Source organism: Zea mays, chromosome 8, assembly GCF_902167145.1.
Source record: "Zea mays cultivar B73 chromosome 8, Zm-B73-REFERENCE-NAM-5.0, whole genome shotgun sequence".
Lineage (NCBI taxonomy): Eukaryota > Viridiplantae > Streptophyta > Magnoliopsida > Poales > Poaceae > Zea > Zea mays.
In genome coordinates this window covers 68,220,755-68,243,114 of record NC_050103.1, presented here as the reverse complement: position 1 = coordinate 68,243,114, position 22,360 = coordinate 68,220,755, and the positions used below count along the sequence as shown (strand labels likewise).

Genomic DNA, 22,360 nt, shown 5'->3' with positions numbered 1-22,360 from the left:
TCTGAATCTCCTGATCTAGATCATCCTCCGGATGTGTTGGACTGGTAGCCTTCCTCTTCTGGCTTCGTGCCTCTCTGAGAGAAAGGACGTCTTGATTGGGGTCCAGCGGCTGCAGCGTGCCAGCCCCTGGTGCTGAAGCCTTCTTCGGCGGCATGACGAAGCTGATGCTTGCCGAAGGTGTCGAAAAGCTCAGGAAATGGAAGTGAGTTCACTGGAGGTGGGCGCCAATGTTGGGGACTTGTTCTCAAATGCTAAGAGTTAAGAACAAGGCAACATAAAAAGTGTTAAGTGTTAAAGTCCTTCGTCCTTCGAAGCATTATGTCCCTTCGGGAAATAATGAGTTTCGGACGAAGGTCATAAGAGACATACCTTCGTAAACATAACAAGTAATGACGAAGGATTCATATAAAGCATGAAATATAATATAAGCATCATCACAGAATCATTTCTATTTTATTAACATGGAAAAATAGAAATGATTTCAAATTACAAATGTACCTTCGGTCCTGAGAGAAGATAAAAAGTACAAGCGTGACGCAAAAGCAAATGCCAAGTCAGCGTGAACAGTACGGGAGTACTGTTCATCTATTTATAGACGCGGGACGCAGCCCACGTAAAATTACATTTATGTCCATTACATTTGTCAATGACTTATGGAAATCTGACAAGGTCCACGTAGTCTTTTCATCTTTAAGTCGGTTCCCCTCTCTGCTATCGCGACGAAGCTTCCCTGCGCACAGCTTCGGCTGTGCACCATCCTTCGTGGAGCTTGGTAATCAGCTCGTCCTTCGTCTGGTTCAGGCTTCGTCCTGACCGCACTTCATGTTCGTAATTCTGAGTCCGAAGGTACCTGTTCACATAATCCACTTGGAAAACATTGTCAAATCATGTTTTTGAGGACCTTCGGAGGACGAAGGCCCCCAACAGCTAAAATGCCGATGACTTCGCCGTCCTCAGTGGCGTCCCCGCCCTCCGGTGGGGCGAAGCCTGGGGGAGGTTGCGGTTGTCCCCCAGAGCTGCAGGTGCGGAGACTTCCTTCGGGTGTAGGTTGTTCGTTGCGCTGCCTCTTGCTGAGTGTGTCGTCTTCGCAGGGTGTCGATAAGGGCCTTGCCCTTTTTCTCAGCCAGCAGCGCAGCCTTCGCTGCTTCGTCGACCGATGGGGCTGCCTTCGAGCTAGCTCGCTTGGGTGCCATCGCGGGTGGTTTTTTCGTAGCACGAACGGTGGGTGCCAAATGTTGGAACTTGCTCTCCCGAACAAGATGATCCAACGGGGGAGTGAAAGTAATGCAAACAAGGTTTTAGCTCGGGAAGGCAATTGCTCTGTTAATCTAGCCTCTCAAGGGCACTGTGTGGGGGTATTTATAGGTGCCTGAGTGCCCAGCGTCTAGGATTAGGGACGCATGTGCCCTCAGGCGCCCAGGTCACCCCCGGAATATTCCCATAAAGCAGGGTTATAGACTGTCATTACAGAAAAGCCTTTACAAATCGGGCCTGTAATACACTCAGTCGCGCGGGGCCTGTTACAATGGGCCGAATTCTACGTGGGCCTTCATGTTGGACAAGGGCGCAGGACGGGGCGACCTCGTCGTAGGCCTTCGTCCTGCAGCTTGTCGGACAAAGGGTGTAAACTGCCGGTCGCTTTTCTTCCGTTGTTGCAGCGAGATTGGCGAAGGCATCGAGCGAAGGGTAGCGTCTTCGCCTTCGCCCCAACACCCGCGTCGTTCCCCCACCCCCTCCCCCCAACCGGCCGCCGTGGCGGTAACCGCCACGGGCCGGACCGAGGGCCATTAGGCCCTCCCATTGGAGGAGGAAGATGGGGCCACCCCGTTTGGGCGGTGGTCGGTGAAGATAATGCGTCCGCGAGGAGCGTCGATGGTGCGAGAAGGGTGTCCGCGACGGGCAGCGATGGTCCCAACGACCACCGTCTCCGGCGGGGTTGGGAAACAACGACGAACTGCCACTGCAGTGGGTGGAGGAGGCGGTGGTGCCTCCATATCTACGTCCATCAGTGCGGTTGCCGACGACTCTGTGTCTCCCATCGACACCGGTGGTGACAGGTACGTAGTGGGGAGACCGCACTCAACCACTGGCAATGGGACGACCGTTGTCCACCCGTGGAACACACAAAAGTGCACATTTTGCACTTGAACACGGCGTTCAGGGATGACGTTCACCGGTGGAATTGCAGCGTCTTGCCCGGGGGCGAACGCCTCCAACAGCGCGTCATCGACAATATGGAGAACTTCATGCATACGACGAATGCGAAGGAAAATGGTTTGTTCCATACCCCTCCTGTCGATTTGAAGGCCGCTGCCTCCGTCCTTGTCAAAACAGTGAGTGTTCTTCCCCTCCTTCCTATGATTTCGCGAGCAAGTGCTGATAACGTGTTTGATTCTCAGTGGTAACAAGTTTGAGTGAAGTGACAAATGATCGAGACACCAGGGAGACTCCCTTATATACAAGCCAAAATAATGTTCCCCAGGAGATATGTCCCTTGGGAAGTAACTGTAAAGGGAGGGGGCTGATCACTATACAAAATATTTTATAACAAAACACACCCTTTTCTGGCACCCAAGGGAAGTGTGCTTGGCTTGGCTGCTCGCACCACGTCTCTCTCATCACGCTATTAGGGAGCCATCTCATTGCCTCTTCTGCCACCATCATCGTGAAGCGGTTTCTCCTCTCGTTTTTAAATGCTTGAACGCCTTGTCCTGCACAGAAGCTGCTCTTCCTTTTAGTTTATTAGGCAGTGCTTGTTGTTGTAATGAATGAACTATGCCAAGTAGGGTCTAAAAGTCTAGTTGCTTCCTCTTGCTGAGACAGTCTAGTAGTATGCACAAACCCAACCACAAATAAACGCGGCGGGCAACCCACCCAGTGTCGCGAACGAAACGAAAAAGAAAAAGACGCCGGCTACGACATCGTCTCGTCGCTACCCAGATATACAAAACGCCGGCTATATAGCACGGCGCCGCTATGGTTAACACGAAAAAGAATTGTCTTTTTCCTACTGAATCCACCCTCCTCTTGTTCTTTTTGGCATCCCTTAACCCAGCGCGACAATGTGAGTCTCCGAGAGCGCGTGGCTGTTGACACGCACCCTTCGCTGTCGCCGAACCTCCTCCTTCTTCTTCGTCTCGCCGCGTTGCTGCCACCGCACGCCCTTCGGCCTGCTGCCGTCGGTCGGTGGTCAGTCGGAGTCGCTGTCGATGCTCTCCATGCCCTTGAGGCCCCGGTGCTTCTGTTGCTGCACAAAGAGAGATCCAAACCAAGAAAAAAAAAGGGTGAGATTTCCCGTCTGCTGGTCATGACGGCGACAGGGAGGTCAACTAATGATGGGTTTCGCGTTAAGCAAAGTGCGAGAATCTGCCCTGGTAGTACAAGTATCGTCTCTTCCACATTCCACTTGCTACTACTACAGAGTACAGACTACACAAGCATGAGAAGGAACGCACGGCAGACTCCCCCAAGTCCTGTCCTGTAGGCTGTAGCTGTTGCAGCATAAAAATGTAGAAACCGCAGTCGGATAACGCCTTCCAGACCCCATATCAGGAGAGGAGACCCACCACCCACACCCACGTCACCGCGTGTATGCCCCTGCTCCAATTCCTGCCGGCGTGGCCAGAGGACCCCACATGTCAGGCTCCTGTCGTGCTCCATCCACTACTCGGGCACAGACAGTAGCCAACTAAGACGCTAACATGCGGGCCCCCATGGCATGGCTGCATGCGAGATCCAGCCTTGGAGACCGCTGCGGCCTGCAGGCTGCAGCAGCGCGCGCGCGTCGTCGTCTCGGCAATAAAGCCAGCCAGCACGCGATGTGGATTAAGCGCGGCCATCAATGACCACAGGGCAGTGCACATAGATAGAGGGAGGGGAGGGAGAGGTTCACGGGAAGTGGGCTCCACGTGTCATAAGAACGGGACAGGAGAAAAAGGGTACGCGGCTACGCGCACCCATCTTTACCTCCCAACTCTCTTTCTGCCTCTCCCACACCCACCCACTCAATCTCTAGTACAGTAATAAACGGTGCCTGGTCCGCACACGAGTTGAAATGTATTAGATATCCTTGCGATTAAAAAATCAATTGGCAAGCTCACTCTATGTTTTTTTATCTATCTTCATCGTCGCGTCAGAAATGTTTCAGCCACCAGGTTAATCGGGTCCAGGATACCCATTCTACATGTTTCGTTGGATTGGATACATGGAACGAACTACTTTTTTCTATTCCGTTAGATGGATGAGAGAAGATTAAATGAGAATGTTTATAAAAAAAACGTCGATCTAGGGCGGAGGGAGAGAGTACCTTCTTGGGGCACTTCTTCTCGCGCACCTCGTACCTGCTCCTGGTCGCATCCGTCAGCCACACCCCGGGACAGATCGCCTGCGCGAGCGCACAAGACAGGCACCGACGAGATCATGTCAGTTTATATATAACACTAATCCATGGATTACTGATGTCGACGACCACCGGTAATAGGCAGCGGCTAATGGAGGACCAGACAAAAAAAAAAGAGGCACAGGCACGCACACTGACGGTCTTCTCGATGATCTTTGGCCGCCGCTTGGGGCGCTGCGGCAGCTTGGTGCCTTTCATGGCCATGAAGTCCTCCTCCTTCTCCTTTCGGGACAGCGTGGTGTAGATCCGCGGCACCTCCAGCTTCGCCGCCGGCTTCGACGACGCCCCCGCCGCCGCGCCGGCCTGCTGCTGATGGCCACTGCCGCTGCTGCCCCACTGGTTCTGCTGCTGCTTCGGGTCCGGGACGCCCAGGCCCACCTTATGCGGCGACACCGCCCGCTGCTTCTGGGCCCTCGCCGCTGCCTCAGCAACCGCCAAGAACTTCTCCCCGGCACCGGCACAGGCACCGGCACAGTCCTCCGCCGATCTGATCATCATCGCCGCCATAGCATCAGAACCCAGCAACCAAAACTAACTAGTGACCCCGGCCGCGATCGGCTGGCCCAGCACGGTGGTGAGTTAGGCCGGCGGCGGCGGAGCTGCGGTTCGGTAGCAGCGACCAGGGGATGATGAGGTGGACGGACGGATGCGGCGCGGAGAGCAAAAGCTGGGCGCCCGCAACCGCAACAAAAGCTGCTGCCGCTGCGGATGCCCACAGGAAAAAAAATTGTGGACATGCGAGGTGGACCGTTGGATGCACCCTTCCACTATAATTAGCCCTTCTCCTCGCCGCGCCGCGCCACCACGTACGACCGCGGCTCGGTGGCGGGGTAAAAGCGGAAGAGGAAAAACGGCAAGAAAACGAAGTGGAAGACGCCCTAGAGATCGAGGAAGAGCCCAAGAGGTGGGCGTGGGAGTAAAGACGGCAGCCGTACCTGAGCGGGTTGGGGAGGGCCCCGCGGCCGTGGTGCGCGTCGCTGGCGCCGGAGCGCGGCGGGCGAGGCGTGGCGTAGCGGAGGTTGGACCCGCGGGCGTAGGGCGCTGCGCTCGGCGGCGGCATCAGATTGTCCGCCGCCGGCGACGATGAGCGGCGCGGTATCTTGCCGCCCGCCTGCCGCCGCTGCGGCGACGCGGACGCGCAGTCGCGGCGGCAGCGCATGCGCTTGTTCTGTCCCCACCGGAGCAGCAATTCGCGGGCCCCGGTGGAGCTCGGGGAGGCGGGATCGGAGTGGTCGGAGCAGTGGCCGTGGCCGTGGTCGCGCGCGGGGCTCCTGTTCGCGGCGACGGCTGCGGTGGGCGCCGAGTTAGGAGCCGTCGGCTGTGGCTGCGGTGCGCGAGCGCGCGGCTTGGGCTCGAGCGACGTCGAGGCTAGGAACGCCGCGATGCGGGAGCTGTCGGTGGCGACGGCCGGTGCCACGTCATCCTTGCTCGATCTGGGGGCCGGCGACACCGGCGCTGCAGGCTTCTTGCTCGCGCCGCTGCCGCTGCCATTGGGCAGCGGGAGGCCATCTGGGCTGAGCCTCGGGTATCTGCAGGGGAATCAATCAGACGGAATTCGAGTCAGCGACTGGATCGAGGAAGAGTAAGGTCCAGCACCTGGAGTCATGGATGAAAAGATGTGCAAAATCTCGTCTTCCTGCGTGAATTTGCAACCGCAGAAAACCAGAACGCTCGCAAACCGCAGCAGGACTCCACGTTAAACGAACGGTTCAGAGATCTGTGCAGAGAAATAATCATCCCAGAAAGCCGAGCGGATAATTCAGAACGAAAACCTGCAATCTATGGAGAACCGAACCGAGACCAGCGAAGAACCAACCAGCACAGGTGGGCGGGTGAGACACAGGCTGCGAGACGCGAGAACAACTGGCCTGCCCGCAGATCAAACGGCGCCTCGAAGAGCTTGCGAAGAGAACAGCAGAGAAGGGCCGCGAACACGGCACGAAAGGGAGAAACTTGTTCGAATCAGCCCCGCAGGAGCCGGCAACAACCACTGACTGCGGAAACGAGAGCGCAAATTCGCGGCTTTGGTCTCAGGAAAGAACACCGACGAACACAACGCTGCAGCTGCAGCTGCAGCGGCAGGCGAACGGGATTGGTGGTGGATTCGCGTACCTCGTCATGTCCAACGCCGACGCGGCCTTGGACGGGCTCGACGAGGCCACCACGTCCCGAGCAACCACGACGGCGTCCGCGGAGCCGCGCATCGATTCGGCGCCCTCCTCTACTCCTCCACCGGTTCTGCTTCTACAATCGCCGGTGCGGCCTCCCTCCTCTCCCGGCTCGGCGTTTCGCTCTACAGATCACCCACCTCGGCCGGCCAGACCGACAAGAGACGGCAGGGAACGAAGGTTCTGTTGCGAAATCTGGTGAGGCGGAGAACGCACAGCAATGGCGAGGAGGAGGAGGAGCAGAGCCAGCCTGAAGGGCCGAGGCTTTATCATTTCCACTCTACCGGCAACGCCCTCCACTCTTCCGCACCTTTTCTCGCCCTGCGAGGCCGTGGCACTCTTGTGGTAAACGCCGACGCTGATGGGCATTTCCGTAATCCCAGCGCAGAGGCATAGGTGCGTGATTTAGCTCGAAGTTCCATGGGATTTGCACAAGCGAACCCGTTCGTCTCCTAGACCTGCACGCTGCACTGCAACTGCAAGCAAGCGTTAAGATTTGAGTTGAGACACATAAACGCCGGATGCCCACCGTAGCAAAGCACTAGCAGCAGCAGACACCACGTCACTCGGAGACAGGCAGGTGGGCCTTCCCTGCAGTCCAGATAAGCCAAACGGCAGCCCTCGTTTAGCTTACGGCCGTGATCTGATCACTCCAGAGGTGGACGGCGATTACTGCTCCAAAACTCGGCAACAACTGGGCGGGCACTGCCCTCTCCGGGCCACCTAACCGACTGGGACTCACTGACGTGTGGGGTCATCGGATGCGTCTTGGCTTGGGGAAAGAGGAAAGGATGTTGGCCACGGGATTCTTGACGGACGGGCGGATTCGATGTGGATGCGCGCGTCCACCGGCCTGCATTTTTTTTGCATTTTGACCCTTTCTCGGAAAAAAATCACGTTTAGACCCTAAAAAATTTTAATGTCATTTTTGTACCCTTTGCTCGGCGCCATAGGCTATGGCGCCGAGGTAACACAGCTCGGCGCCATAAGCTATGACGCCGAGGTACGTGCTGCGCTGGCATAACTCGGACGTCGTGGCGCCGACTTGGCACCAAGCTCGGCGCCATAGATTTTGGCGCCGAGCTCAATTATAACCACAAAACTCGTCTAGCTTAGTTGATAGATAGTAAGACTCATAACCTGTGGTTGTGGGTTCGATCCCCATGATAGATGTGTAGTATTTTTGTCTTTATCACTGATTTGTTTTTTTTTCTAGATTTTTCATTTTTATGTAGATTTGTTCGTACAGATTTTTTTTCTTTTCTAGATTTTTGTTTTTGTGATTGATTTGTTTATTCGTTCAAATATTATTTTTTATCCGCCGCTGGTGCTCTGCTGCTCGCCTGCCGGCGGCGCTGTCGTGAGAGGCACCGGCGCCGTCCGATGCCCACATCATGAGGGCCAGGACGACCAACGGCTCCACGCACGAGCACGGCCCTAGCTTCTGACCAACTGCCATGCTCTTTACGTCTTTGCAGTGCTACACGCCGGGGATCCGAAAGGAGGCTGCTGCGCTTGACTGTGGATATATATATATATATATATATATATATATATATATATATATATATATATATATATATATATATATATATATATATATATATATATATATATATATAGTATATGTATTTAGAGCCCTAGGCTCTATTTAACTATAGGAAGCCCCGACCACGTACCGACCAGGTGCGCGACCGCACCGGACCCTTTTTGGCTTATTGTACCTAACTGCTTACGCCAAAATATAATACGAGTTATGCTGATGTGTGTATCAGTTTATGCAAATATAGTCTGCGCATATTACGTGCATCGGGCCCACGATCCGGCCCACGCCACCACTATAAAAACACCCCCACGCCGCCAGGAATTAGGTTTTAGCGGCGGCGGTGATCCTGGGGGCCAGCAGCGGTGTCACCTCGAGGCAGGCGACCGACGGCGGCGCTCCACCAGGAACGAGCGACAACGACGCTCCGAGGCAGGCGAGCAAGCGGTGACGGCGCTCTTGAAGCGGACGGACGACGGCAGCGCACCCTAGGCCCGGTGACAACGGCGGTTGTCCCGTCCGTCTCTGCGATGGCCACCGCCACCGCCACTCCAGCATCTGTGGCGCGACGATGGATCTGGGGACACGCTCGCGACGGCGGATCCCTGAGGCGCGACGGCGGATCTGGGGACACGCTCGCGATGGCGGATTCCTGTGGCGCGACGGCGAATCTAGGGACACGCTGCGGCATCGGATCCCGAGGGCACGCACGCGGCGGCGGCCCCATGAGGTGCGCACGACGACGATGTGCCAGCGGTCGCGACGGCGGATTTCCCTAGGCGCTAGCGACGACGACATCCTCCCCTAGGCACGAAGTGGTGGCGCATCCCAGATGCGAGGCGCTGGTTCCGCAGGACGGCGATCCTATTTTTATGCTATTTTGTATACATATTTATGCCAATGTCAATAGGATTTTATGACCTATATTTCAGTTCATGGATCCGCTTCCATCTATTTGTCTGTTTCTGATATTTCTATTCATTTACGCTAAAATTTATACTCATTTACGCTGTTTTGGTTCACGATTTACACTTAAATCCGCTCGAGCCAGAACCCGTCATTTACGCTGTTTTGGTTCACGATTTACACTTAAATCCGCTCGAGCCAGAACCCGCGCACGATTTTTACGCCGTAATTTGTCCCCATTTGCCGTTACGAAATCAATCGATGATTTACGCTAAAATTCATACTCATTTACGCTGTTTTGGTTCACGTTTTATGCCGAAATCCGCCCGAGACAGCGCCTGTGGCGATTTTCATGCCGTAATTCGAGACCCATTTGTCGTTACGAAACAGATCGATGATTTACGATAAAATTTGTACTCATTTACGCTGTTTTGGTTCACGTTTTACGCTAAAATCCACCCGACCCAGAACCCGCGCACGATCGGGTGCACACGATTTTTACGCCGTAATTTTAGGATCTATTTGCTGTTACAAAACAGATATAGGAATTACGCTAAATTTCGTACTCATTTACGCTGTTTTAGCTCACGTTTTACGCTGGAATCCGCCCGAGCCAGAACCCGCGCACGATCGGCTGCATGCGATTTTTACGCCGTAATTTTAGGCCCCATTTGTTGTTACAAAACAGATATAAGATTTACGCTAAATTTCGTACTCATTTACGCTGTTTTAGGTTACGTTTTACGCTGCAATCCGCTCGAGCCAGAACCAGAACCAGAACCAGATCGAGCGCGCGTAGATATACCTGACTGGGGCTTCCCATACTAATGGAAGCCCAGGGCTCCCATTACCATCACCCTATATATATATATAAATGGTTGTTGGTCGATCTGCAGTAAAGCTGCGAGAGTGTGCTTTGCATTGTGAGTATAAATACACTCACACACGTTCTCTCGAGGGTAAATAAATCAACTTTTGATAATAATATAATGAAAGTAGACAGAGGAAGGGGTTGTGCTCGCCGGATAAACAAAAAATATCTAGCCGAATAAATAAAGTCATAATAGCAAAAATCTGGAAAAGAAAAAAATCTGGACAAAAAAGATAAATCAGTGACAAAGACAAAAAATATTACACATCCACCGTGGGGCTCGAACTCACAACCACAAGGTTAGGAGCCTTGCTGTCTACCAACTGAGCTAAACAAGTTTTGTGGTTACAACTGAGCTCGGCGCTAAGATCTATGGCGCCGAGCTTGGTACCACGTCGGCGCCACAACGTCCAAGTTGTGCCAGCGCAGCACGTATCTCGGCGCCATAGTCTATGGCGCCGAACAAAGGGTCAAAAATAACATTAAAAATTTCTAAGGTCTAAACGTAATTTTTTTCTGAGAAAGAGTCAAAATGCAAAAAATTCGGTCCACCAGCCCCCAACACGTCAGACCGTGCCGGATCATGCGAGGCTAGGACGGGCGGAGCGTGTGACGGCGTGAGGCCGCCGCTGGGTGACCTAATTAAAATCCCTGGCTGCCATCTTTTGCACTTATTAGTACATGCATGCAGGAGATCACACAATCAGTACAGGTTTTAGCAGCAAAGCACGGTGCCGCTTTGTTTCCGTATAGTCAGTCCAAGTTTTCTTTTGCCGGTCGGTTCCTTCCACGTTGATTCATATTGTCACATGTTTGGTAATATGGGTCATGCTTTTTTCGCATATTACTTAGCACGATATGTGTCAGTCCTCTTCTGTCTCATGCTCTAGATATAAAAAGAGATCTTCCTTTTTTATAAGTAATACTCCCTCAGTCCTATAATATAAGTCGTAATCAATTTTTGATCTTGTCCCACAATATAAGTCGTGTGTATATCGATGTACTGGTATAGAAAGAATTAAATATATTTTTTGTCTTTGAATAAGAGATGATTACGCCTTATATACTAAGAATGGGAGTAATATAACTTTGGTGCAATATTAACGTTGAAAAATGTCACCCAAATACAGTGACGTGGCCAGAATTTTTCTTTAGATGGGATAAACCCAATATATAACTATTGTTGCAACGTCAATAAAGATATATATAGTCGCTAGTCACAATAATTAACATACATATGCGATAAACATACAATGAATTTTAAATTATTACAAACTAATCATTTTATTTTAGCCATAGATATATAAGTAAAAAACTTTTTGGTTGGGGCCCGCTACCCCCTTGTCTACGCCGCTGCCCCAATATTAGATATAAAAATTACAATGGTATATCACAAAATGCATTAGATTAAATATAATGCCAAGTGACTCCACCATTCATTTCAGAAAAACTATAAGCAAACAAACATTTGTTTTCCTTGTTAAAACACCTTTGAACTCTAGCAGTGATAGAAAGTGGAACAATAAGAGACAATTGTAATCTTTCTTTCAACTGAGTATTATAGTTTTTTTTTCTTAATACCAGTTTCAACTGCAAAAACATGAATGTGCATGCAAAAGTTATCTTGCCAATAAAATCAAATGAAAAAGGGAAACAAAGAATAATACCTACGAGATGTGAACCATTTCGAGTGGCAACTTTCTCCTCATCTGATGTGATCTGAGCTATTTGTGCATCCTTCTTAGGAATGTAAATGGATTGTATATTAAAAAGCCATCATTTCCTTCCCTTATCTTCGACCATCCAATACTTTCAACCTCTTAAATTGTGGAAGATGCTTCGTTATTTGAATTGTAACATGAGCATGAGATCTACGGTAGACAAAAGTATAGGACCCAAAAAAGCAACATGGTTGCTAACTTCAAAAATAAAATAAATAATGTTGTGTTTAATGGCCAATGAAGACATGGACCGATCTTTTTAATAACAAATGTTTTTTATGTTTACATTCCTATGTAAGTCCTAAAAAGTATATCATGGACCTTCGGTCATAGTCTGATCTAGCTAGAAGAGGGGGAGAGGACTCTTAATCCCCCCTCGTCCTCCTCCTCCTCATCCCCCTACTTTCTCTATGGTTGGTATTCCTGTGTCCAAACAAATAAAAAGGAGGGTCCACATAGCTATAAGAAAAATGAAGATTAATTTATTTATGTTTTTAAAGGGAAATAGGTTAACCATTTTTTATAATTAATTTTGGTGGTTGAAAACCAACACAAACACATAGACTAACTAGTTTGTCTAGAATTCATCTATTATAAGTGCATGAGGTTCAACACAAACCAAGAAAGAAATCAAGTTAGGGACATAATTAAAAATAGAGCAAGACTTAGAGTGTGCTGGTAAATGGGGCACAACCAAGCGCCCTTCAAATCAACCGCTCTCGGGTTTCTGCAGGCGCGCTCCGCTATAATTCACCGGATTGTCCGGTGTGCCACCGAACTGTCCGGTGAGCCAGCGGAGCAACGGCTCCCTGCGCGCCAATGGTCGACTGCGCAGAGTGTATTGTGATGAACAGTGCCACGCAGAAGTCAGAGCAGCAAAGTCAGAGGTCACCGGACTGTCCGGTGTAGCAAGACGACAAGGCGTCCCAACAGTCAACTGCTCAGAACCCTAACGGTTGCGCTGACGTGACGCGCACCGGACAGTGCACAGTGACTGTCCGGTGGCGCACCAGTGGTGCACCGGACTGTCCGTTGCACCCATTGTCACACCCGGATTTAAGGGACAAAGTCGGGTGCATCTTATACATGCGGCAAACAAGACAACATATATAATAATAGAGTGTATAGAGATAAATGTCACAATATAATCAGAGTACTTATTACATAGCGGAAGTCTTACAAAATAAAATATAAATATGGATCAAACTAAAATTCATCCTTCGTGCCAGAAAGTCAACTGGGAGGTGCCACCTAGATCGAATCGAACTCCTCGATGTGTGGCTCCTCCTAAACCACCTGTTCTTCTCCTGTGGGGGGTGTGAGACAGCAAGGGTGAGCTCACACATGTTCATCGCTCAACAAGTTGTGGTGAATAATATGGTATGACTCACCAAAGGTGGGAGTTCATGTGATGTGTAAGGTTGATCAACAATAGAGTTTAAAGCTGAGCATTGCTTTTAATAAGTTGGTCAAATTTTATTAGCAATTACTAAATGTAAGTAAATACCAAACCATAATAAATAATATAACAAAATTAATAAATAATCCCATGCAAATGCAAATGCAAATGACAAATGGAATTTAAGTTTCATAATTTAATCATGCGAGAGTCCTAAGCTGCTCATGATCGTGAGCTCGGCTAGTATACCAGTTTTACACTCTGCAGAGGTTGCCCCTGTACTCACAAGTCATGTTACCCATCTGCCAAGGGATCGCGACTCTCATACACCTCTACCAAGGAAGCGAGGCAGGGCAACACTACGAGGCCTTTACAAAGTTCCACTAGCTTCCGAAAACCCGCTACAGTTTATGGGAAGAGCACTTGCAGGAATCCCCCCTCTGACCGCCATTGCAGCAAAATCAACCCGAGAACCTCCTTGCATGCAACTCCCCTACTGCCCTTGCCCCTTTCGGGTAAGGTAGTTTTCCACTAGCTTTCCTAATTAGTCAGCCAAGGGCGTCCTATTCCACCCTTATGGTGGCACGTGTTTCTCAAGTTAAGCTCCATGTTCCAATTAAAGATAATGATCTTGACATGAACATAAATAAAATAACAGAATAATTGGAACATGGATATAATGAAATATTAACCTAAAACCATATAAAGCAATAGTAGAACTACCCAAGTGATTTAGGGGTAAAGAAGGTAACAAGATAAGCAGGCTAGGGTGACCTATTAGGTCCCATCAAAATTAAACCTATGCATTGACTAATGATAATAAAGAACATTATTGGGTAACAAAAGTGGATCAAGGGCAAAACTTGTCTGGGACTTGAGATTCCAGGTAACAGGATGATCTTCAGGTGACTCGTGACCTCACTGCTAGTCGTAGCAATACAAACAGACATGGTATAGACAAAATTAACATCACACCAAACATAAGTACAAAGTGAATAAGAATATTCTACGTGTTGCTACGAGATCGTGGGATCAATAACTACTAAGATCGGAGTTACGATTAAAGAGTTATGATTTTATAGAAGATCTATGTGATTAAAATATTAAACCATATTATAAATTGATTAGTATAAATCATATGAGAGGTTATTCTATAAATACTTATCTCAACTTTAATCTAAGTCATAAATTGATCATAGATCATCTTCTACTACATTAATAAGTAGATTAACAAAACTAACCAACATAAGTTAAATAAAGATCTAATTATAAAAAAAATAAGACATGGTATAATAAATATTGTTACTGCGTAGTAAATATTTATACGAAGCTAACGCAACTGGAACGGATCAAATCAGAGTTATAGATTTTAAGTTATAAATTCCTAAATATTTTATGTGTTTTGTACAAGATTAAATAGGATATAAATTTTAATGTGATTTTCATGTCCAAACAGAGACACTAGATGATAAACAATAATATTATAAAATTATAGGGACCGGAATGAGTCAAAAAGGAGTTAGAATGAATTTAATATTAATTATACAAGTTTCTAGAATTATTTGCGTATTAAAAAATAATTTCTGAATTTATTTATTTGATTTCACGAGCTCTAGACAGAGCAACAAATACTAAAAAGTCCGAGGTTAGTATCACAAAAGTCCCGCAGACTAAGGTTACTGCTACTGTGGATGGCAGTTTGATTTATCCAAACCCCAAGGACTCTTTAACAAAATATGCTGCGAAGGGGTATCGGTGGAGATGAGCTGTTGGATTAGATCTGTACGGTCTCGGATTACTGATCATGTAACCTAATCGCGGCCACCGATTACACATCCCACGGTGGATTCAGACCAGTCAAAGAGGTATCCTAGAGCCGATCAAAGTCGCCCATACCCGATCTGACGACCACAAGAGCCCCGACCGAAGCGTTATCCACCCATCAATCCAGGCCGATCCCTACGCGATCAACGGCCTAGAAGTTGCCCACGCATCCAACAAGCTCGAGCCCCCTTTGATCTAGATTCTACAGCCTAGATTAACCCTGGTCGAAAGGGTACCCCACTTCAAATCGTGGCCGCACATCCGGCAACAGACGATCGGCGCCCCATCTTCCTCCTCACGCTCGCACAGCGCGACGGAGAGCTCTCCCCCAAGGCAGCTGTAACACCCGGTTTTAAGGAACAAAGCCGGGTGCATCTCATACATGCGCCAAGAAGACAACATATATAATAACAGAGTGTATAGAGATAAATGTCATAAAACATCAGAGTATTTATTACAGAGCAGAAGACTTATTACAAAATAAAATAATAAATATAAAACGAACTAAGGATCGTCGGCGCCAATATCGACTGAGAAACGCCACCTAGATCAGATCAAACTCCTCGCCTTGTGGCTCCTCCTGAACCACCTGCTCTTCTCCTGTGGAGGGGGGGGGGTGAGACAGCAAGAGTGAGCTCACATACGTTCATAGCTCAACAAGTCGTGGGGAATAATGTGGCATGAACTCACCAAAGGTGGGAGTTCATGAAGTGTAAGGTTGATCAATGAAATAAAGGCTGAGGCTGAGCATTGCTTTTATAAGTTGGTCAAAATTTTATTAGCAGTTACTAAGTGTAAGTAAATACCAAACCTTAATAATAATAAATAAAAGTAGGAATAAAATAATCCCAAATGCGATGCAAATGTCAAATTAAATTTAAGTTCCATAATTAATCATGTGAGGGTCTGAGCCGCTCATGACCGTGAGCACGGCTAGTATACCAGTTTTACACTCTGCAGAGGTTGCGCATCTTTACCCACAAGTCATGTTACCCATCTGCCAAGAGATGGCCAATCCCATACACCTCTACCGAGGAGGCGAGGCAGGGTAACACTACGAGGCCTTTACAAAGTTCCACTAGCTTCAGAAATCCCGCTACAGTTTATAGGAAGCTCCAGTGCAGGGTTCTTGTCTGACCGCCATCGCAACAAAATCAACCCAAGGACCTCCCTACACTGACCACTCCCCTACTGCCCTTGCCCCTTTCAGGTAAGGAAGACCTCCACTAGCTTTCCTAGTTAATCAGCCAAGGGCGTCCCATTAAACCCTTGTGGTAGCACTGTTTTCCCGGGTGGTCGCTCCATGTTCCCATTAATTTAATGATCTTAACATGAACAGTAATAATAACTAGATAACAACAGAATAATCATGAATAGTATATCTCCATACCCAATCCACATAAAGCAATAGCAAGTACTACCCAAAAATATTTCAGGGGTGAACAAGGTATAGAGGTAATCAAAACTGGGGTAACATAAAGGCTCCCATCAAAATTAACCTATGCAGATCATTAAAATTAATAAGAACATGGCTGGGAAAACTAAGTGATCAAGGGCACAACTTGCCTGGCACTTGAGATTCCAGGTACCAACTTGCTTTTCAGATGACACGTGTCCACGCGCTAGTCGTTGCAATACAAACAAACATGGTATAGTCAAAATTAACATCACACCAAACATAAGTACAAACTGAATAATAATGATCTACACGTTGCTACGAGACTAACACAACTTGAACGGATCGAATCGGAGTTAAAACGGAGGAGATACGGATTTCCTAAGGTTTTATGTATTTGATATGAGATTAATTAGGAGATCAATTTTATTATTGTTTTCATGTCAAAACAGTGGTACTAGATGATAGACAATAATATTACAAAATTATAGGAACTGAAATGGGTCAATTTGGACAAGATATGAATTAAATATGATTTATACAAGTTTCTCGAATTATTTTTGTATTAAAAATGATTTTAAAATGAATTCTTCTGATTTTATTCGCTGACTGGACTGCGCGTCAAAATCAGATAAACCCAGGGGCCAGTGGGTAAGTTTTCACAGACCCAGGGAACAGCACAGGTGGACGGCGGGTTATTTTGTTAAAAGGACAAGGACTCTTTAGAGATTATGCCAGGCCGAAGGGGTATCGTGAAGTACTGGCCGTGCGATCACGGATGGAGGGCTAAGATTACACGTGAGGGCGTTGCGATGAGAACAGGCGCGCGGTTTGATCTCAACCACACATCGAACGATCAACGGCCCACGCGACGCCAACGCTCACACGATGCACACGCCTGATTACAACCCTCCGTTGCCAATCCAACGGCCAACCCATCATCTTCTCCAATGCTACGCTTACACCAGGCACCATTTGCCCAACCCGAACGCCCAGTCGGCCGCGATGCGCAACACCAGGCCAATCCCAGCTACCGGCCTACACAGTCTAGGCCCTACACATCGACATCGCCATAAACCGAGCGACCATAGACTCTTCCCCAGCTTCGCATGGATGGACGTCGAAATGAGAAACGGTAGATTAGGGAGAGGCCATACCGCAGGTTCGCCGCACACCGGAACTTCCTATGAGCGCTCGCGTGCCGCCCCCAAGAGCTGCTTACAAAAACTACAGCGCCGAGTACCGCCGAGAACCCCTGGATCCACGCCGTGATAAAGCCAGAACTCGGTGAGGTGTGGCTCCACTGTGGAGTTGGATTCCGGTGAGCTCAGTCCACCGCTGCGCCACAGGAAACCCCGCCCAGGTCCCAGCGTCCCGCAGTCCTTCTCGACCAGCTGATTCCCGAGCACCAGCGTGTAGCAAGCCCGACTGCGGTAGTCCCCACTCAGGTGATCACGGCAACCCGTCAATCACCCCGGTGGCGCACGTCTTCCTCGCTCTCTAGTACTAGCTACGGGTCAAGCTTTCTTCGGCGGACCGCATCCAGCGTGATCCACAGTTTGCGTTGACCATGGCTCAGGAATCATGGCCTTCGTAACTATATAGGGGAGGAACAGGTCCGAGGTGAGAGTTGGCCGGTGAACCGTTTGCGGGGAGCGCGGACGGTTGAACACCCAACGAAGACCCCCCCATCAGCCGAAGAAAAGGGGTTCGTTGTGGATTTTGTTGCGAGGTTAGTTGGTAATCGATCCCGACGATCGCGGACAGAGTTGTTGCGAGGCTTGCGCGTGAGATCAGGCAGGACGCCGCTCAACAACCGGAACGATCCCGTCGGAGGCAGACCCGCGAACGCGTGGGCTCTAGAGAAGATAACCCTGACAAGCAGGACCCACAAGACAGCCACCGAGTGCTACACGCGTGACACAGGAAGAAACTGACTGGGCGGACCCGCATGTCAGTCGGTGGGCGGAGTGTTGTCTCTGTGTGGGCTGCGTGGAGGGAAAATGAAGATGGGCTGGCGTGCAGTAGAGAAGGTAGGGTGGGCCGAAATGGGGTCTGAGGCCCAGGTAGCTTTCCTTCACCTTTTCTTATTCTTTTTCTTATTTCTCTTTTCTTCTAATTCAATAATTCAAATTAGATTTGAATTGCTGGTTTGAATCTCAAATTCTCAAATATTAATAGCACTCTAAGATTAATACTATCAATGTTTTGCCACAATCTCACTGGTATTATTAATAATATTATTATTATTATTATTTCTATTCATTCTTCAATTCCTTTGCTCCCATAATTAAAATCTCAAACTGGGTTTTGAAGTTATACTTGTTTTACTTATTTGTTTGAATTTTAAATGCACATACAAAGGAAGTCCAACATGATGCACGTATTAATTTAGGTGTCATTAGTTAATTAGTGACTTTTGAAGTGTTGGTTTACATGTTATAATAATCAGAGGCAAAAACATGTATGTAAATCAACTATGTCTTCTTTTACACTTTTTTTTGGGTATTACAAATCCTACCCCCCTTAAAAATAATCTCGTCCTCGAGATTTAAGAGGGACTAGAGAAAAGATGGGGAAATCTATGCAAAGCTCTTCTCTTTTTTTTTCCATGTAGCTTCGTCTTCTCCATGATGGCTCCATTGCACTTTGCACATCTTTATAACCCTATTTCTTGTAACTCGAGTCAATGCATCAAGAATCTGGACAGGATTCTCCGTGTAAGTCAAGTCACTCCGAGCACTGAGCTCTTCCATTGATAATTGTTCCTCAGGGACACGGAGACACTTCTTAAGTTGAGATACATGAAATACATTATGCACATCCGATCGATTATCAAGTAGTTCGAGTTGATAGGCCATCTCTCCAACTTGCCTAAAAACTCAGAATGGTCCACTAAAGCGAGGGAACAATCTGCCCTTGACTTTAAATCTCTTCATTCCACGAAGTGGTGACACCTTGAGGTACACATAATCTCCTTCCTCAAATTCCAGTGGTCTTCTTCTATTATCAGCGTAGCTCTTTTGCCTGATCTGAGCTACCCTCAAATTCTCCCGAATTATACGGATTTGTTCTTCTACCTCTTGAATAAGTTCAGGTCCAAAGAACTGTCTTCCCCTAGTCTGATCCAATATAGAGGAGTCCTGCATTTCCTGCTATATAGAGTCTCGAACGGTAACATTTTCAGACTGGCCTAGCAACTATTATTATATGTGAACTCAGCACAAGGTAGACCCTTGTCCCAACTACTACCATGCTGAAGGGCACAAGCTCTCAACATATCTTTCAATACTTGGTTAGTCCTTTCGGTCAGTCCATCAGTCTGAGGTAGGCCAAACTAAAATTCAACTTCGCATCCGTATTCTCATGAAAACTTTTCCAAAATCTAGGGTAAACTATGATCCTCTATCCAAAATGATCCACTTCGGTATACCGTATAGAGACATAATCTGAGCCATATATAACTCTACCAATTGAGATCCCTTATAAGTAGTCTTGACCGGAATAAAGTGAGCCACTTTAGTCAATCTATCCACAATCACTCATATAGAATCATATCCTTTCGAGGTGCGAGATAATCTGGTAATGAAGTCCATACCAATCTCTCCTCAATTCCATTCGGGTATCTTTAATGGGTATAATAGTCCAGTTGTTCTTTGGTGTTCTGCCTTAACTCTTTGACATACATCGCACATAGCCACATGTGCAGCCACATCTCTCTTCAATCCATACCACCAATATTTTTGCTTCAAATCCTGATACATCTTAGTACTCCCAGGATGGATAGAATAAACTGAATCATGTGCCTCTTTCAATATGGTTTCCCGAAGACTATCAATATCGGGAACACAGATCTGATTCTTGAACCATATCGTGCCTTGCTCATCCTCTGTGAATTCCGGGCCTCTACCCTCTGTTATCAGATCCTTGATCTCTTGTATTTTAGCATCACCAATTTGTCCTTTGCGAACTTCTTGCTCTAAAATAGGTTCCACATCAATAATAACTCCTTCAGTGTGAGCAACTATCCCCAGGTTAAGTCTCCTGAAATCCTCAACAATCTCATCAGGTAGCTGGGCAACAATAGCTGAATGAACGTGCTCCTTTTGACTCAAGGCATCTGCAACCAAATTTGCCTTGCCCGGGTGATAGTGAATCTCCAAATCCTAATCCTTAATAAGCTCCAACCAACGACGTTGTCTAAGGTTGAGATCCTTCTGAATATATACTTCAAACTCTTATGATCCGTGTACACTTGACACTTGGTTCCCATGATATAATGTCTCCAAATCTTAAGCGCATGCACAACGGCTGCTAGTTCTAAGTCATGAGTGGGGTAGTTCAACTCTTGTTTCCGCAAATGACGAGATGCATAGGCAATCACATGTCTTTCTTGCATGAGCACACATCCCAAGCCTTAGCCACATGCATCACAATAAATGTCAAATCCCTTCTGCAGATCTAGCATAACCAACACTGGGGTGGCATCAATCTCAACTTCAGTTGGTTAAATCTATCTTGGTACTTCTCGTCCCACTTAAACTCTCTTTCCTTCTCCGGAAGTGAGGTGATAGACTTAGCAATCTTAGAAAATCCTTCAATAAATCTCTGATAGTATCCTGCAAGTCCCAAGAAACTCTGGACCTCAGTAACTACAGTGGGTATGCTCCACACCACTATCTCCTTGACTTTAGCAGGATCCATTGATATTCCTTCGTTAGAAATGATATGTCCATGAAATGGCACCTCACCAATCCAAAGCTCGCATTTGCTATACTTGGTGTAGAGTTGATTATCTCGTAACTTATGTAGCACCAATCTCAGATGTTCCTCATGATCACTATCACTCTTGGAATAAGTAAGAATATCGTCGATGAAAACCACGATGAATCTGTCCAAATCATGAACACCTTATACTTCAGATCCATAAAATAGGCTGGTGCATTAGTTAGTCCAAATGACATAACAGTGAACTCATATAAACCATATCGGGTCGAGAAATCCGTCTTGGGAATATCCGATGGCCTAATCTTCATTTGGTGATAACTCGGTCGGAGATCAATCTTCGACACCTCTCATCTGAATAAATCCTCAATGCGGGGTAATGGACAATTGTCCTTCATAGTGACATCGTTAAGGGACCTATAATCCACGTACATCCCTTGTGATCCTTCTTTCTTTTGTATAAATAAAACCGACGCTCCACAAGGTGAAGAATTCGGACGAATGTATCCATCCTCTTGTAATTCCGTTAATTGCTTCTTAAATTTCTTTAGTTCTTCTACGGACATCTTGTATGGCCGTTTAGAAATAGGAGCAGTCCCAGGTAAGAGATCAATAACAAACTCAACTTCTCTATCAGGTGGCATCCCTGGTAACTCCTCGGGAAAGACATCCGGAAAATCTCTAACTGTACGGATGTTGTCACCAACAAACTTCTCATCTACTAAGAATGTCGCTAATCTGATAGCGGTAGTTACTGCAATTCCAACTTTAAATCTTTCTTCTTTGGAACTGGTGAGTTCTATGGTTTCTTTAGCACAGTGTATAAACTGCCTTTGCCTTTGTTTAACCATGACATACCAAGGATCAAGTCTATACTGCTCTCTTCTAACAGTATAGGGGCAGCCCATCTAGGTTAGAAACACAGGGAAAGAAGGAAGATTTTTTTAGACAAGGCGAGTAATTACGAGAAATGTTACTGCGGGGGATTTATTAGCTAAGTAGATTAGTGTGTTATCCACTAAAGCTAATACATTACCTTATGGTGGTACATGCTAAGATGCCCGTCTATACTATTTCACTCAATCAAAGAAGCAAATTAGGCATTGATCATCAGAACAATCAACCAACATTTTTAAATATAGAAAATAGTTATAATTTTGTCTTAGGCCTCCTATCTCTTAAAAAGGTCATAAATGTAGGATTCCAAGATGTGAAATCCATCTTGTCTCAGAGTAGAAAAGGTAAGAATCATCAGAGTAGAACAGTAGAAGGTGAGACAGGATCAAGATAAGTGTAGAAAGAATCAGAGTAAGGTAAGTATAGAATGAATCAGAATGAGATAAGTAGGTAAGGGTTGTCCATTTCTATCTAGGTTTCGTCCTACAGTCAACATTTCCTCTGATACCAC

At 47.4% G+C, this 22,360-nt stretch overlaps 1 protein-coding gene across 3 annotated transcripts; it reads right to left on the bottom strand.

The window, feature by feature from the left end:
* Positions 1-2,432: 2,432 nt before the first annotated feature.
* LOC100278401 (uncharacterized) lies at positions 2,433-6,849 on the bottom strand. 3 transcript variants are annotated; one of them, XM_035961401.1, is made up of 7 exons: positions 6,512-6,593; positions 6,216-6,393; positions 5,996-6,116; positions 5,335-5,928; positions 4,532-4,886; positions 4,307-4,384; positions 2,433-3,247 (listed from the first exon to the last, which is right to left on the bottom strand). In XM_035961401.1, the coding sequence occupies exons 4-7, from the start codon at positions 5,556-5,558 to the stop codon at positions 3,191-3,193; spliced, it is 714 nt and encodes a 237-aa protein (XP_035817294.1). In that variant the 5' UTR covers positions 5,559-5,928; positions 5,996-6,116; positions 6,216-6,393; positions 6,512-6,593; the 3' UTR covers positions 2,433-3,190. The 3 variants fall into 3 exon arrangements, with proteins under 3 accessions (XP_035817294.1, NP_001348265.1, NP_001145166.2); NM_001361336.1 differs by lacking the exons at positions 5,996-6,116; positions 6,216-6,393 and having other exon boundaries at positions 2,787-3,247; positions 6,512-6,849; NM_001151694.2 differs by having other exon boundaries at positions 2,787-3,247; positions 5,996-6,755.
* Positions 6,850-22,360: the final 15,511 nt, after the last annotated feature.